We start from the raw sequence: 17,965 nt of genomic DNA, 5'->3' as shown, positions 1-17,965 counted from the left end.
AACTGAAGTGATATCTAGTGTGTGTGTGCCCAGGATATTTACTGGCACCTCATTCTAGTACAGATCTATGTTGAATCTCCCCGACTGTACAAAAGGATTTTGTATATCGATATTCTATTTATGTATGTGTGGGTTGATAATTGCATTGAAACATGTCAAGATGTTTTGGTATCTGACATGTTTTAGGGCACTGTATGTGTTGCTCTAAGGCAGTGGTTCTCAACCTTCCTCATGCTGCGATCCTTTAATATAGTTCCTTATGTTATGGTGACTCCCAACCATAAAATTATGCAAGTGTTCTTTCACAGAAATTAAACCAAAACTGACCAATGACATGAAGAAACATGACTGTATATAAATTGTTTTTTTTCCAGGGTTTCTCAGTTCAGTTCTGCCTCTTGTCCCACCATGCTGATCTCGCTCTCTTGTGCTGCTCCAGACAGACAAATGCTCTATCTCGATCCACCCCGCAAGGCTGTTGTGTGGATGCCCCCCCCCCAGCCAAGCTGCTTTCCCTGCCGCGACCCCTGTGAAAGGGTCGTTCGAACCCCCAAAGGGGTCCCGTCCCCCAGGTTGAGAACCCCTGCTCTAAGGGGTTCTGCCCGTTTTCCATTTTAACGTATTGTTTTAACTGACCTTGTTTAGCATTCTGCAGTAAAATGTATGTTTAATATATTTATATAATAATAATTTTTAGATTTCTCAGCCTTTTTTGGTTCTTAGCTTGTTTCGCATTCCTTTTCCCTTCCTGTTTTAAATCGGTCGCAGACTGACCGATTTCCATTCCCATGGCACATTATGTACCCGTGTTGAGCCGACTGTTGCCCAGATTTCTGGAACTCAGATACACAGTTTGTGCTCCTAACAAGCACCATGCGACACGGTTTGACTCCTGGTTAGAAACCTCACGCCACCCGCTTCGAGTATAAAGTAATAAATTTTTAATTGTAAAACCTTGGCATTGAAAATTGCTGCACTAGATATAGGCAAGATGCAAGTGTCATTCACTCGACAATTAAGTGTTCATTTTGCTTTTTTGGGTTTTTTTTTCCTTTTTGTTTTTTTTTTTTTACAAAAGTTAAAAATCAACATTTGCAGTAACCTACAATCTAACATAGGCTGTAGTGCTGAAATGCAACAGAACGTTTCGTCAACACTTCCATTGTGTTCCCTCTCCCTACCGGGTGGGGAGACACTAAAATTGGGCCTTCTGCCCAAAGAGAGGTTCGTTCTGGACACCACGCTGTCGAAAAGCAGCGATGCTTTAAAAAAATAATGCCTTCAACTGTGCCCCGCAGAAGAGCTACTCCCCTCACAGTGATGGGTGGCCATTTTTAGTGGGCGTCTCTCGATGTGGACTTGGAAGCCTCTGCGACATTTTCGACACCCATCGCCTATAAGCCTCGCCAGAAGGTGCAATTAAGATTCCAAATACAGGAATTGGGTATAGGTTTGGGTTTCTTTATGTATCCGGAATTGCTTCACTGGCCTTTTAAAGGTTCTACTCTCTATTGTGCACGGCCAGCTATGGAAGAGGCAATTGGGCTGCTCAACTGTAACCGAGGACTACGGTTTTACGTTAGTAGAGAAAAGATTTTAAATAAGTCGCGGCTCTCTCGGCGACTTGTAGAAAGAGGTAAGCGTTAAAAATGTTTTAAATTTAATATATATTTTCAAACCGCAGTAGGATTCGGATCTCTCCGTCCTCTCCATTGCAAAAAAAATAAATAAATGGTTTAAATTGATGGTCTGTTTCTTTGTGTAAAATGTTTAGGCTTTCCTTAGTAAGAGAACTCAGTAATTGTATAGCCCATGGCCGATTTGCAAAGGCTGCCTGCTCACTGGGTAAAAAGCTGTCCTTAAAAGGGGACAATATTTTTATGCCACAAGAGCTGACAAATACCCCTGGTGCGTTTGCCAGGTAACTTTTCTGCGGTCAGTTGAAATTGTTACTTTGCTAAGTTTTTTTAAAAAAAGGAAAAAAGCATATCCTTCTATGCTGTACATACGCTTGAACATCTGAGAAGACCAGTTTAAGACGGTGCAGTAAGTGAGGGTCATAGCTTAGTATCATCCGTTTTTGACGCATGGGGTGTTAGATTTCCAGATTGGAAGGATTTTCCCTTGGGATTCGGAAGAAAAGAAATTGCCCTCGTGATCTCATTCTGCCTGTAAACGATAAAGACAAAAAGTGGTAAGTACCCATGTTGTGAGTCAAATGCTACTGCTTGTGTGAGCGGGGAAAATATTTCACCTTGCACGTCTTCCACCCAGACTGGCTTTCTTAACCGGCCACTTTCTCTTCCGTCACCTCTGTCTTCTCGCACCGCCGGTTCCCAAGACAACCTGGTGGCCATCTGCCAGCTCATCAGCAGACCTTTTCTTGTGCAGTTCGTGGTGTTTTGGCAAACAGAAGGCAGCGTATGAACCACAGTCAGAGTCACTGCAGGCGGGCATAGCTGAACTTTCTTGTTGAATGGGCACCTGCTCTTGGCCCATTAAGGCTTCGGCTTCTTTCTCCTTGAGTGGAAAAGTTCGATTTTCCCACAAAAGAGACTGAAAGGAACAAAAGAGAGACCCTGAATCTGTTTACAAGGCAGAAAATGGTTATTCCATTCCTAACAAAAAAAAAACAAAGGTTCTCAAATGTCACTGGGCAGAGAACAAGCTTTCCACTCAGTCTTAGCTGTAGCACATCATCTAACAGTCTCGTTCTCTGAAAAGCCACATGGTTCTTTCTCCCCTTCTCTACTGTATCCTCATAAAGACCTTGTGAAGTTAGGCTGAGAGAAGGAGAAAGCTAAAGGTCACCCACTGATGTTCAAGGCAGAGTGGGGATTCGGACTTGGGAGAGGGGGAGCAAAGATGGGAGGGTTTCTGAAATTCAGGCCTCACTGGTGGAACATCTGATGGCCCCTGACTTTCAGCCACTCTGATATAGAGTGTTGGACTAGAGGGGCCATTGGCCTGACCCAACGTGGCTTCTCTTGTGTTCTTGGATCCCTCCCAGTCCTGTTTCAACAGTCACCATCTCTAGCTCATCAATTGCTGGTTCTGAAACCATCCATTCCAAGTATGTTATAGAAAAGGTTGAAGATAGGTGGAAATTGATGTAGCACTCGGACGGCAGAATTTTTTTTTATGCCCTGCCTTTCTCTATCCAGAGGAGTACCAAAGTGGATTACAAACACCTCTCCCTCGCTCTCCCCACAACAGACACCCTGCGAGGTAGGTGAAACAGGGCTCTAAGACGACTGTGACTAGCCCGAGGTCATCCAGTTGGCTGCATGTGGAGAATCAAACCCGGTTCTCCAGATGAGAGTCCACTGCTCTTAACCACTACGCCACATTGGCTCTCAAGCACAATTCACAGTTTAGGGCCAAACCAGGCATATTGTCATCCTCGTGGCTGCCACTGATATTTTAAAGTCATTTACAACAGTGGTCCCCAACCTTTTTCAGGCTGGGGACCGGCGTCAGCAAGGAGGGTGAATGCCCGGCCGCACATGCCACGCATTTGCGGCCGAAAACGCACATATACGGCACTTTCGCACATGCGCGTTTTCGGCTGCCCGTGCGCGTGCGCGACCCTGCTTCCCTCTCCCCCCCCCCCTCCCACAGTAAGAAGCTTGCCGGTCCGCAAGCTTGCGGCCTGGTAAGTTTCTTACTGCGGGGGGGACGGGGAGCCGCGGCCCAGTGCCAGGGCCTTCACGGACTGGCACACGTAGTTGGGGACCACCGATTTACAAAGGCTGCATGGCCTGATCCTGATCACAGCAGGCCCTCATTTCCCCTCCCCTCCTTTTCAGGGGCCAAAACAGCCACTGTATTTGATGAGCTTCCCTCCTTGCTGAAATATCAGATCTTAATAAACAGTAACCAGTAAAGCTTAACACTTAACATGAATGTATTAAGAATATTTTGTACAACCCCAAACTGGGGAGCTCAAACCAAGACGCAATGGAAAAGAGTGGGACGAGCATTTAAATCATTTATATTTATTTTGCTAATTCCAAGAGGAACCCTCAGCCACCCACTTAAAGCCCACTATCACAAGCTAGACTTCTGAGCCTTACTTCTTGGTTCCTTTCTAATGACCGCGGGATGCTCGAGCAGAGAGCACTGTCCGTTTCTGAAATCTCAGCAGCAGGTTCACCAAACTGGTAGGCAAGATCAGAGCTGTCGTGTTTCAGCGCTGGATCGTATCCCTCTGAGTTTCGGCTGTATGTTCTAGAATGAAACAAAACAGAGCTCCAGTTTCTTTTGAACCAGATGGATGATGGCAAGTCAGATCCTTTCCCTGTTTTGAGTGGATAAATGAGGATTTCCCAAGCAGCCGTTTTCTCCAGGAGTCGTTTAAGAATTATTTTAGATAAATAATAAATAAGTGATGTAGGTCGTGTGGGGATCAGATGTAATTCCTGGAGACCTGCAGACCCCACCTGGAGGCTGGCAACCCTACTAAGAGGAGGGACTTCTGGCAAGGGTCATTCCTACCAGCTGCACCATAGCCATCCAGGAGCTCCTGCCAGCAAGAGGCTCGGAGTCCCCACCAACTGCCCACTGTGATAATGGTTAGATTCCAAAGGTCTCCCCCCCCCCTGTAAAAGTAAACTGAATAAGCATTCTCTTAGAGTTGATCTCTGGTTCCTGGCTTCTCTGAGAATATTTCGGGAATTAACATCTGTCTATTATTGTCCAACCAGCGAAACATGGAGGACATGTAAATTGGAATAAACAGTTCTGTTTGCCATCGCCAGCTTGAGACATATTTTTCTGCTTCTATTATTGTCCAGGCAGAAGCAAAAATAATAGGATTTGGGACTAACCAAGTTGAACCAATAAAAAAAAAAGATTTGTTTTATGTGTGTACATCTCTAGTGCTGTGCTTCAGGACTTCGCAGTGGGACGCTTGGGGGTAAGAGATGAGGCCAAGCTGGAGCTGCAGGCAGGGGAAGGTGATGGGGCACTTTGGTTTGGAATTGCTGTCTTCTCTGTAGCAAGGGGAGCACCAGAAGTAGCCCCAAGGATTGAGCCCACATATCTCTGTTTGTAAAGCAATAATTAAGACCTTTTTGCCCCCCGCTCTCAAGTCACAGCTCATTTATGACCACACCTCATGTGGTTTTCAAGGCAAGAGATCAGCAGGGGTGGTTTGCCATTGCCTGCCTTTCTGTAGCGACCCTGGACTTCCTTGGTGGTCTCGTACAAATACTAACCGAGGCCAACCTTGCTTTTTAATTTAATTTTATTCTATTTTATTTTATTCTATTTTATTTTCATTCATTCATTCATTCATTCATTCTGTAACCTGCCACGAGCCCCTCAGGAGTGGTAGGTAATAAATCTAATATTAATAATATTAATAATATTAATAATATTAATAATATTAATAATATTAATAATATTAATAATATTAATAATATTAATATTAATAATAATAATAATAATAATAATAATAATAATAATAATAATAATAATAATAATAATAATAGTTCGTTCATTCATTCATTCATAGGCAGGCTTGTTTCCTGCCACTCCCAGCAAGCTGGCTTATGGTGGGTTACGTGGTAAAAACCCACATACATAAAAATCCCCATTAAAAGCCCAACTAAAATTAACTAATACAAAAATACAGTAATACAACATGGCGGTAACAATAAGCCCTGCCCTATAACGGAACGACTACCGGCAGGGGCAATGAGAGAGTACAACAGCTGGCCGCCACCAGCTTCCAGGATCTGCTGAGAGCAGGCTATCTGGGTCAAGGCACAGTAAAGGCTAACCCTGGTGAACAAGAAGGGTTATGCAGCCATGAAATGCCACCTGCCTGTTGCGCTTGGGCCACTGGCATTGCTCCCAGAGTGACCACCGGGCTCTCTCCTTCTCTTCATAGTTTGCGTGCCGTGAAGAATACGCTTCGTCGGACAGATCTTCGGCCTGCGTATTAAGAGCCCAAGCGGCAAATGTTATGAGGAGTGGAAAAAGCAGCTGAAACAAAGGTCACTGAAAGGTTATCACTGCAATACAGATGCATGAGAGACACACAGATTGAATCCATTCATTTCTGAGACACGTTAAATGCTCCCTGGGATATTGAGGCATGAAAGAGAAACGTGCATCTGTTGTTGTTGTTTTTTAATAACATGAAAGCGGAACTGGCTGCCTGCTGACCCCAATTTTACTTGGAAGTGCCAGGAGAACAGGAACGAACCCATAAAAAAACTAAGTCTGTGAGGTCGGCACATAATGCGGCTTAAATCTTCACAGTGCAAACAAGAAAAGAAATGAGGCAACAAAACGGTCAGAGATGCTTAGAGATACAAGTAATGAAACAAGGTACAGAGTTAAGCAATCACTGCCAAATGCACTAAGGGGGGGGGGGATTAAAAAAGCCACAGAGAAAGGAGTTTCTGGGCCAGAGGTTTATGCAGCTTGCTTCGCTCGTGGCCCGGCCAGCTTCTTGCTGCTAGAGGGAGGGTGAGAGGCAGCCGTGGCCGCCGGCACGCTGGCGGACACAAACGCGCACGTGTGGAGCTGCCGCGCATGCGCGTATTCACCACCAGGGGGCGCTAATGCGCATGCGTGGCACCCAGGCCACCGGCTCTTTCTCACCCCCAGAGGCGGTCCTCAACCTTCAAATGTTTGGGGACCGCTGCTCTAAGGAATCAAATCTTTCAAGCAAAGGGACTTATTAGGAGCCTGAATAGCCCTGAGTAGCTTGACTTTGTCAGAGCTAGCAAGCTAAACAAGCTCAGCCCTGGTTAGTCCTCGGATGGGAGCCTGATATTTTATCAGTCCCAGGAGGACTGCAGGAGAAGGCATAGCTCATCTCTAGCCTTGGAAAGCCCATGGTCCTGAGATAGCCAGGAGTCGGTTGAGACTTGATGTCATGCTGCGATTGCTGACTAGGGAAGAGAAGCAAAGTTACAGATTGTCCGATGGGCGGGGGAGATACTGTCTACCTTTTCTTCATCTTCACGAAGATTTGTCAAAGGCACCAGGCGAGCAGTTCTCCAGCTGTTGGCGAGAAAAGCAAACTTAGCTCAGGAAATCTAAACCCATTTTCTTATCACACTGTGAAAAAACGACTTCTCTCAACAAAGGCCCTTATTCAGCAAACAAATTAATTACACTCACTTCAGTAGGAAAGGTTTGTGTTAATTCGGAGCCATGGGCGGCAGGGGAACGTGAACTTGTCTCTGGCCCCGAGCGAGGGAGCATTGTGGTAGGGGGCGTGCCTGTGATTTAGTCGGATGGTTTGGTAGCATGACGGATTTTGGTGCATGTCCCAAAGGGAAGGGGTGAGAAAGCACAGTTCCTTCAGGCCATCACACGCCACCTCTACCCCAAATAACAACACAGGCAGCAGGGAAAGAAGGCAGGTCTGCCTCTGATCTACTGCTACATCGGCATAGGAGAGAGCCTAAGGGGTGTAGTGGTTAGAGTTGTCAGACAAGACCCAGGCCCAGACAAAGCTAACAAAGTTCTGCAGGGCATATTTTTGAGACCATGGCAGCCTAAAAGCCAATTGAGCCTTGCCTTCCTCCTTTCCTTTTTCCTTTCCCTCCTCCTAAGTTTCTATACAGTGGTCTTTCCCCCTCCTTGGGAACCCACCAATGAACCACCAGCCTGATGGTTGAGAGAGATGAGTAGGGGTGTGGAAGGGGGATAATTACTGCTGCTTTTGTGATGGTTTTTATTTATTATTTATTAGATTAGATTTATTAACCGCTGCTCTCGGGCTAGCTGGCTCGTGGAGGCTTAGACAATTAAACTTTAAAATACAATTAAGTTACAACCAAAGGTGGCAGAATCCTATAACAATTAACCCCCCCACACACACACCAAAATCAGTACCCAACTCAAGGAACCCCCTCCCACCTGACTCCATGCCTCGAGGTAGATGTTAAGGTTGGCAAAAGATGCCTGGAGGTGTCTGGAGGAGGGACCCAGGGATTTTTCTTGCCCTGGCCTTAACCAAACACTTGGTGGAGGAGTTCCCCTGCACAACTGTGACAGCTCCAATAGGGCCCTTAGCTCTTCCGGGAGTGCATTCTGCCAGGGAGTGGTCAGGATTGAAAAGGCCCTGGCCCTGGTTGAGGCCAGACAAACTTCATACAGGCTTTAGGAGATAGACCGTGAATGGCCTTGAATGAATGATAATGATGTTTTATTGCTGTTGGTTTTCTGTTGTGAACCTCCCTGAACCTCTCCATAAGGAGGGATGGTATACAAACTATTAACATAATCAAACAAGCAAATTAATAAATAGTATCTGGGATACCCAGGTTCAAATCCCCACAAGTGCCATGGAAGCTCACTGGGTGACCTTAAACCAATCACGCTCTCAGACCCTCACCTTGCCTAACAGGGCTGTTGTGTGAGGATAAAATGGAGAACCATGAAGCCACTTTGGGTCCCCAACAGGAGGAAAGATGGGGTACAAATATATGCATGAATAAAATAAACATGGACTGGGCTACAGAGCCCCGAAAAACTGTTCTTCCTTGTTTTATCCTCACGACAATCCTGTAAAATATGCTGGGCTGAGAAAAGGGCTGAATCTGCATGCAGCTTTTATTTCAATCCCGGGTCGATTCAGTACCTGCCATCTACATTGAATGCGATTTCCATTTTGATTATGATCAATTTAAATTTTTACTCTGCATCAAGCAGGATTGATCCAGAGTGACCCTATGTTTCCCCCGCGATATCCAGAAATGGCTATAACCCTCAGTATTTAAAAAATCGGCCTGTGTAAAGGTACAGCTCTCTCCTTGTCCTGAACTAACTTGCTGCCTCGAGCCTCCAACACTGTAGAAAAGCCCTGATTGGCCAGGGCATCAGTTCAAAGGCTTCCTCGTTCACAGGTTGCAAGGCTTCCCTTAAAGGGGAAACCTAACTTCTCTTTGCAGAGATTTTCCTCTCAGATTTATTCCCCCTTTTCTGCTGTCTTCAATCCTCTCTCCCTCCTCCCCTTCAAGAAAAGAAAGAGGCTCCTGATGCATTTGGCTCCCCCCCCTTCTTCCCTAATCACGTGCAGAACACTTTTCTGTTTCAATGGGGGGGGAAGGATAGAGAAGACCCGAGTTCAAATCGATCAAATTCAGCAGGATCCACAATGGAATAAACAAAGTAAGTGCAGAATCAGCCCAGGCGCCTTCCTCAAGGTTATCCTGTGAACATCATGCTTGATGGGAATTTGACCCCAGTTCTCACGAGACCTAACCTGGTTTGGCTGCAGTAATGGCTGCGGACACACAATGGGACCATAAATAACCAGAACCATAGACTGGGTAAGGCTACAGAGCCCATAAATCAATAATGGAATGTCTCTCCCTCCAGATATCTCAGGAGGTCAATACCTGGGGACCCCAAAGCAGACTGTGAACCAACTGAAGGAGAGGACAATTAGCCCTCAAACTCTGAGGACTGATCCTGGGTGTGAAATTCCAGCGAAAACTTAACAACAAAGTACCTTGGAGTGAGAATCTCTTTATACTGCAGCTTCTCCAGTTTAGACGGTGCAACCAGAGACATCGGGATAACTATGTTATCAATGTCGTAGGAGCTCTCGCTCCTCAGTCTCCGCCTTGAATTGAGCTGTTTAAAAACAATTGGAGATTTTCTGAGCTTACAGTATGTAGAAAGTTAAAAGGATATTTTGATGGCACAGAACTAGTGAAAGAACTAGCTCTCTGAAGGTAGAATAGATCAGTATGCTGTGTAAACAAAACATTGTACAATACATCTCTCTTTTAGCAATTATTACTAGGGACAAAGCCCGTTACACCCAGGAATGCAACGGGCACTAGGATGCAGGCTTGCACTGTGTCCTCCCTGGGTGCTGCCCCCCCATCCCTGCTCCAACTTGAGATCCAGCACAGTGAAGTGATTAAAGAGAAGCACACTCTATTCTTAAGGGCCAGGTCTGATCCCCCGATCCCCCTCCATATGCAGGCAGCTTGGTTACCAACCTTCAGTTGGGGCCTGGAGATCTTCAGGAATAACAGCTGATCTCTATGCCCCAGTTCATTGGGAGAAAACAGCTGGAATGAAGGAGGAGGAAGGAAAGAAGAAAAGAAAGAGAAAGAATGATAGACAGAAAGAGGGAGGGAGAAGAAAGAAAAAGGAAGGGAGGGAGGGGGGAGAGAAAAAAGAAAGGAAGGGGGAAAGACAATGAGAGGGAGGGAGAAGGAAGCAAGGAAGGAAGGAAGGAAGGAAGGAAGCAAGCAAGGAAGGAAGGAAGGAAGGAAGGAAGGAAAAGAGAAAGAGGGGAGAGAGGAAGAAAGAAAAAGGAGGAAGGGAAACGAGGGAAGATGGACAGAAATAAGGAAGGAAGAAGGGGAGAGAGGGAGAAGAAAGGAAGGAAGGAGGAGGAAAGAAAAATGAAGGGAGGGAGAGAAAAAAGAAAGGAAGGGGAAAAACAATGACAGGGCGGGAGAAGGAGGGAGGGAGGAAAGGAAGGAATGAAAAGAGAAAGGGGGAAGGGAGGAAGAAAGAAAAAGCAGGAAGGAAGGAAAGAACGAAAGGGAGAAAATGAAAGGAAAGATAAGAGGAAGAAAGAAAGGAAGGGGATTAAAGAAGTAAAGAAAGGGAGAAAGGAAGGTGGAAAAGAGGAGAAAAGAAGAGAAGGGAGGGAGGGAGAAAAGAAGGGAGAGAGAAAGAGCGGGAGGGAGTGGCGGAGAAAGTAAGGAAGAGAGAAACACACTCCCCTCCTCACTACTTGGTAGGGCACACAGAGGAGTCAGTTAGAGTTACTAGGAGGCAAAGTTTATGCTCCTAAATAGTATGTTTGGGAGAACTTCTGGAATTCTGGCCCCACTGGTGGACCTTCTGATGGCACCTGAGTTTTGGCCACTGTGTGACACAGAGTGTTGGATGGGATGGGACATTGGCCTGATCCAACATGGCTTCTCTTATGTTTGGGGCAGTGATGCGCTGTATTCTTGGTGCTTGTGGGGCAGCAGTGGGAGGGCTTCTGGCTCCACTAGTGGACCTCCTGATGGCACCTGGGTTTTGGCCACTGTAGGACACTGAGTGTTGGCCTGATCCAACATGGTTTCTCTTATGTTCTAGATATTTCTGGCAACACTGAAAACGCTACAGCACAATGTTTGAAAAACTTTCATATGTCCCTGTGCTTCGACAATGGTCATCAGTTGAACCATCAGATGGCTATCTCACCACTTATAGTGACCAGTTTGACATCTATCAGAGCCTGGGACTTTCCCACCTTGGCTTCATCCCTGTGGAATGGACTTTGGGGGAGAGGCATCCCTGGAGATCTTCAAGAGGCTCTGAAAGGCCTATCTGTTTGCCAGGAATGTTGAGAGGACTGAATTGCAGGCATCTTTAAGGGGGTAGGGGGAAGAGGTCTGGGATTTGCTATTCTATTTTTTGTTTTAACTATTATTGTAAAAGCAGAGTATAAATGTTTTAATAAATAAATAACTACTGGTAAAAGCCGGGGGGGAGACTCAGGGCACCCACCTTGCAGCACAGTTCTAAACAGATTTGCACTTAGAATCCTACTCGTCTATTCAATGAGAAAATATTCTTAGCATCGTTGAAGGGGCCCTCGCCCAGGGGCAGAATGTTCTACCCCCCTCCCATGTGCCAAGGTTAGCAGACTGGCTAGGCCATAGGCCTTGAGACCACACTTTGTGCCACATCACTCAAGGAAGCTGTTAATCCCCTGGTTTATTACTTAGCCTACCTGTGATGACACGCCATCAACGGATCGAGAAATATCGCCATTGGTTGTTCCTGTGAAATGGTTATTATGGGATTCCTGTTCTTCTTGCTGGAAGGGAAATGCTTCCAATCTGTGGTTGTGGTTGCTATCTCCCACCACTAAAAGAAAAAGTAAGATTCCTTTATGGGCTGCAATGGAAATATATAAATTAATGCTCAGGACATCTCTGGTGATATGGGAAGCTGGTGAAAGCCAGCGTGGTGTAGTGGTTAGGAGTGCCAACTTCTAATCTGGCAAGCCGGGTTTGATTCCACACTCCTCCTCCACATGCAGCCAGCTGGGTGACCTTGGGCCATTCACAGCACTGATAAAGCTGTTCTGATTCCAAGTTACTTTGCCAGGCACAAAGGCAGTAATGGGCTTGCAGTCAGTGATGGGGACAGCAAGCAGGATCTCCTTGGGAACTTAGAAGATTAGGGGCGCAAAGTTCTATCCCCCCTGCCCCTAAGTACTATTCCAGATAGTGGTGGGTGGGAAGGAGAAAAGGAAGCAGGGAAAAAGTAGGATATGGGAACTGCCAGGAGAAGGAATCGTGTGAGGAGTGAGATATAGGGGAAAGTGAAGCACCCTCCCACAAGTCCTTGAGGGTACCCACTGGGCAACTGAGCCATGCCTGGAAGCTGTGCAGGGTTTTGCCAAGGAGGGGGATGAGGAAAGAGGGAGCTCTTCCGCCAGGCATTCGCTTGAGGCCAACGGACTCAGAACACCCGCTGGTCCCCCCAGACGCTCGCCCATGACTCTCCCAATGTTACTGTTAATTGTTATTTATATTATAAATGTGGTTTTGTAATCAAAATTTGATGCTTTATTGAAAGTTGTTTTGATGCTATAGTCTGTATAATGTTCCATGTAAGTTATATAATGTTCAGTGTAAACCGCCCAGAGCTGCAAAGAAATGGGCGGTCTAGAAATCTAAATAAATAAATCAAGGCAGTTATGACTCATGGGGCAGATAAAGGTAGGTTGGCTCATCCCCAAATGAACAATGTTGTGTGTTCACATACCTCTCCATCTATTTCATTTCACAATGAGAAAATGCTCACCAATTTCTCTCTCACTTAAATGTCTTTTCTTCCTTCCTTCAGGGAGCTGCGTGGTTGTTTCGGACAACGGGTGACGGTTGGAACCGGGCTGGTGTCCACAGCCCCACTGCTGAGAAGCTTTGTACTGACAGCATTCTACGAGAGAACAAGCATTCTTTTATTGCTGGGTCTTCCTTCTTAAAAATAAATACACAAGGAGGCTAAATGGGGGGGGGGGGATGGGATTAAAATGTTTTAATTTTTTAAAATACAGCTTTCCCCCTAGAAGATGGTCAGTCCTTGAAAACCTTGATATTCTGCAAAACTAAGTGGGATGGGAGGTGAGGAATATACTTTAGATATTTGTTTCAGCTGCAGAGCCCTTCCTTTGAAGAATGCAAAGTGCACAGCACCCGAAATTCTATGCTTCATGAACTCTCATCCATTGTCAATATACAGTGAGGAGAGCCAGTGTGGTGTAGTGGTTAGGAGTGTGGACTTCTAATATGGAGAGCCGGATTCAATTCTGCACTCCCCCACATGCAGCCAGCTGGGTGACCTTGGGCTCGCCACGGCGCTGATAAAGCTGTTCTGACCGGGCAGGAATATCAGGGCTCTCTCAGCCTCGCCTCCCACACAGGGTGTCTTGTTGTGGGGAGAGGAAAGGGAAGGAGAATGGAAGCCACTTTGAGCCTCCTTTGGGTAGAGAAAAGCGGCATATAAGAATCCAACTTTTCTTCTTCTACATACATGGGAGAAAAACAGTATGGGATAGGGAATGAAGGGGACGGTATTGCATACCATTAGATGGAGACATTTCAAACTCCAAGCCAAGGGTGGCAGTTTCAAAAGGGTCACCTTTGATGTCGCATTTCTGAAGCAATGCTTTCAAATGGACGTGAAGAGGAATATCTGAAAAAGACAGAGCTATGTTACACGGAAGGAATTAAAACCTCATACCAAAGTATATCTATAGGAACTTGCATGTGTTCTGTGTATTCCATGGCTCGTCCCCAGTACTAATTAACTGTGTGTCCTGACCTGGATGGCCCTAGCTAGCCCGATCTCATCAGATTTTGGCCTGACAGAAGAATGCATGAGGGGATCCTACCTCAGCTACATTTAGGGAGGCTGCTATGCAGTCCTCTTCCAAGAAATAATTGGGTGCCAGGGGAACTTCTTCAGCAGACCAGGGCTGAATGTGCACGGAGATTTTATTCCAATCCCAGGTCGATTCAGTCCCTGCTGTCTACACTGAATACGATTTCCATTTTGATTTTGGGCAATTTAAATTTTCCCTCCGCAACAAGCAGGATTGATCCGGAGTGACCCTACCTTTCCCCCACAATATCCTGGAGTGGATATAACCCTAGATATTTGAAAAATCAGTATGAGTAAGTGTGCAACTGTCTGCTTTCCCCGAACTAACTTGCTGCCTCAAGCCTCCAACGCTGCAGAAAAGCCCTGATTGGCCAGGGTGTCAGTTCAAAGGCTTCCTCGTTCCCAGGTTGCAAGGCTTCCCTTAAAGGGGAAACCTTAACTTCTCTCAGCAGAGATTTTCCTCTTGGATTTATTTTCCCTCCTCTGCTTTCCCAATCCTCTCCTGCCCCCCACCCCCCATTCAAGAAAAGAAAGAAAGCAGCTCCTGCTGTGCTTGGCTCCCCCCCCCCCCTTCTAAGCTTCCCTAATCACATGCAGAACACTTTTCTATTTCAATGGGGGGGGTAGAGGAAGACCCGAGTTCAAATCAATCTGAATTCAGCAGGATCCACAACGGAATAAACAAAGTAAGTGCAAAATCAGCCCAGCCCATGAGCTTGTTGGTCCTGTGTGTTTTAAGTCCTGGTGTGCTCAATCTGAATGCTTTTAAAATCAGTGACTTGTGTATGTTAATCTGTTCTGATGTGGTTAATTTATATCTTTGCAATTTGGCTACTACACTATGCACCACCTAGAGGCCAAAGGAGATAAGGTGGGATACAACTGTTTTCAACAAAATATAATAAATAACATTTTATTTCATACACACGTTAACACAGGTTTTCTCATAGAGAACAGAGAAAACACAGACACTGGTGACTCTAGCTGGGGAAAGAATACATGGGTGTTTGAAGCTATTCAGAGAGTTAAGAAACAGTAACGTGATAGTGGTAGAGTGCAGTCCCACATGGGGACTGGGCTTTCTCAGGCCAGCCACAGAGAGGAGCTAGCATACTTTATACAGTTCTAGAGCAAAAGAGTGCTTCCCCTCCCCTACTTCAGCAAAGCTTTTCCTGTCCAAAGGGTCATGTGATGGAGGAGGGGCAAGCACTCTTCCCTCAGTTCTTGTGTTGCCATTGAAGTAGAGGACATACTATAGCAAGCAACTATGAAGGATGTCCTGCCTTTCTTAGGCTCCACCCCAACAGAGAGTTCAGCAATCCACCTAATCCTTAGAGGAAGTCTGTCATATTGGTAGGGCTGTCAGCTCTGAATTGGGCTGGATATTATTTTTGGGGGGGGGGGAACCCAAGAAAGGCAGGGTTTGGGGAGGGACCTGTGAGAGAGAAAGAGAGAGAGAGAATCAATGTGTTTAAAATATACCCAACAATGGAAGTTCAGTGGAATGTGGATTGTACCCCACAAAACTTCGGCACAGAAAAATGCTATTCTTATGAAGCTCTTTCTCCAAAATTGTTCTTACTGTACAGAAAGATTTTGTTGGCCTTGCCCCTACTTGGTGGGTCCTGGGATGCCTGCCTGGGATTTAATGGGTCTTGGCCCGTAACTGGTGGAATCAGCTCCCAGAAGAGCTGAGGGCCCTGACGGAAGCGTCTCAGTTCTACAGGGCCTGCAAGATGGAGCTCTTCCACCAGGCATTTGGTTGAGGACCAGGCGGGGAATATCTACTGGGCCCCTTCTCTGCGCGATCCCCAAGGCATCAGGCCTACTGGGATGGGGGCCCGTTGACTTGGGTTATGGATGTACTGAGAAGGTTGTTAGATTGTTTGTACTGTATTGTGATTTTTATTGTTGTAAACCGCTATGAGCCAGCTGGCCGAGAGCGGCGTTAAGCAAGTAATATTAATAATAGTAACAATGTTATTTATATTATTTTTAAATCTTATTATCGCATTTATATTCCACTGTTCCCAGCACATAATAATAATAATAATAATAATAATAATAATAATAATAATAATAATAATAATGATGATGATGATGATGATGATGATTTGTTTCAATATGCTATCAGTGCCACAACTTCCTGTTAAGGCTGACCCTGAATATAGCAAGGGCCCATTTTACCTGATGGAAACGATAAGATGGGGTGGAATGAGGAGTCGAGTCCTAGCATCAGCTGCTTGCTACGGTGCTCGTAAGTATTCCAAGTGCCGTCTGGATCCACCTTCTCTGTGGCAGAATGAAGCAAAGCATCTCTCAGTGGCATAGCCTGCAAGGAGACACACAGATTTCATTTAAAACCAGGCCAGGTTTTATATGAAGCTCAACTGGAAGAAAATATGTAGTTTATTTTCATGGTAAGATCTGGATCAAGGGAACAAGTCTCAGCTTTCATCACAACCTCTTTATTTGGGTTCTAGAATGAAGAAGATGAAGAAGAGTTGGTTTTTATATCCCGCTTTTCACGACCTGAAGGAGTCTTAAAGCAGCTCACAATCGGCTTCCATAGAATCATAGAGTTGGACAGGATCTCCAGGGTCATCTAGAATGCAGGAAATTCACAACTACCTGCCCACCCCCAGTGACCCCAATTTCATGCCTTTCAATTTCCCTTCCTTTCCTGTGAGGTAGATGGGGCTGAGAGAGCTTGGACAGAACTGCTCTGTGAACACGACTGTGACTGGCCCAAGGTCACCCAGCTGGCAGCATTTCAAGGAGCGGGGAAGCAAACCCAGCTCTCCAGATTAGAGGCCACCGCTCTTACCCACTTCACCAAGCCGGCTCTCTATAGAAAGTTCTGTGGGATAAAATTTAAACAATTTACCACAGAATGGAGAGAAACATTTACCAAACCATCTGAAGAAAAAAAAACAATATGGCTGCTTAGGCCACAATAAGGAGCTGATTATGGTGATTCTTTAGCTTTCTAATGTATAGTATAGAGAATTTTTAGTGTAGAGAAGTCTCACCTCATGCAGAACCATAGAATCACAGAATAATAGAGTTGCAAGGGACCTCCTGGGTCATCTAGTCCAACCCCCTGTACTATGCAGGACTCTCACAACCCATGTGCTGCAGAAACATCTACAGAAAGCAAGCATTCTTACTACGGTTCTTGACAACTCTCTGAGTCTTCTCTGCAACCAGAGCCCAACATTTTAATTTATGGCATATAAATTATCAAGAGAATGTATACAAACCGACGTGAGAAACTAAATCGAGCGTTTACGCGCTTACCCCTGAAGCTTAATTACCTGGCCTCAATGGACATCAATGTGTAGTAATTTCCAAATGAAACTAGTCAAGGCCACGGGAATCAACACCACTGTTCTTCAGTGGCTCCCATGACTTTGACCGATGCGTCAAGAAGGTTCTAAGATTTCAGCTTTCAAATTTGGCCTCAACTTTTGATTACTTCCAGCCGCACAGCGCAGGAGCTCTGCCACAGCATCCTCAGCAGTAACCAAGGAACATCACAGAAGTGTGATTGACTTGTTTTTTTTGGGGGGGGGGGCTCTTCCTCACAGAGATAAAGCAGAATGGGCAGCATTGACATTTGTTTGAAACAAAAATTCTGCAAAAATTCAATTGCATTCCTCACAATCCCAGCTTTTCCACATCTATCTATCTATCCATCTATCCATCTATCCATCCATCCATCCATCCATCCATCCATCCATCCATCCATCCATCCATCTATCCATCCATCTATCCATCTATCCATCCATTTTCAATGTATTACCCGCCGCGAGCCTTCAGGGAGTGGCGTCATCTAATAAAACCCCCAATAAGATCTCCTTAAAAACAGACATAAAATCAGATTATTTATATAAAACTCATAAGACACAGTAGCAAACCCGTCCCAGCTCTAGCAATACCCCAATATCATCTTAGAGGTGGAGGGAGGAAGAGGGCGCAGATGGAATTCGCCACCGCTGCTTCTATAGGAGGAGCCCAGATCTCCCTGGCTGCCCAGCCTCAAATGTAGACCTGGTAAAGGTAAAGGTATCCCCTGTGC

General features: G+C 45.6%; 1 protein-coding gene across 3 annotated transcripts in view; it reads right to left on the bottom strand.

Moving 5' to 3' along the window:
- Positions 1–926: 926 nt before the first annotated feature.
- LOC143828367 (KAT8 regulatory NSL complex subunit 1-like protein) overlaps positions 927–17,965 on the bottom strand; it is a 36,602-nt gene continuing 19,563 nt past the window's right edge. For all 3 annotated transcript variants that reach the window (XM_077318745.1, XM_077318747.1, XM_077318746.1), the window contains exons 7-16: positions 16,072–16,216; positions 13,585–13,695; positions 12,805–12,939; positions 11,723–11,859; positions 9,482–9,606; positions 6,966–7,020; positions 5,831–5,940; positions 4,077–4,230; positions 2,255–2,556; positions 927–2,169 (exon numbers count right to left, since the gene is read on the bottom strand). In XM_077318745.1, the coding sequence (XP_077174860.1) occupies positions 2,308–2,556; positions 4,077–4,230; positions 5,831–5,940; positions 6,966–7,020; positions 9,482–9,606; positions 11,723–11,859; positions 12,805–12,939; positions 13,585–13,695; positions 16,072–16,216 (1,221 nt within the window). In that variant the 3' untranslated portion in view covers positions 927–2,169; positions 2,255–2,307. The remainder of the gene's footprint in view (positions 2,170–2,254; positions 2,557–4,076; positions 4,231–5,830; positions 5,941–6,965; positions 7,021–9,481; positions 9,607–11,722; positions 11,860–12,804; positions 12,940–13,584; positions 13,696–16,071; positions 16,217–17,965) is intronic.

The sequence above is a fragment of the Paroedura picta genome, unplaced genomic scaffold, assembly GCF_049243985.1.
Source record: "Paroedura picta isolate Pp20150507F unplaced genomic scaffold, Ppicta_v3.0 Ppicta_v3_sca22, whole genome shotgun sequence".
Classification (NCBI taxonomy): domain Eukaryota; kingdom Metazoa; phylum Chordata; class Lepidosauria; order Squamata; family Gekkonidae; genus Paroedura; species Paroedura picta.
The sequence above is the reverse complement of the archived record's forward strand: the minus strand, read 5'-3'. Positions and strand labels throughout refer to the sequence as shown.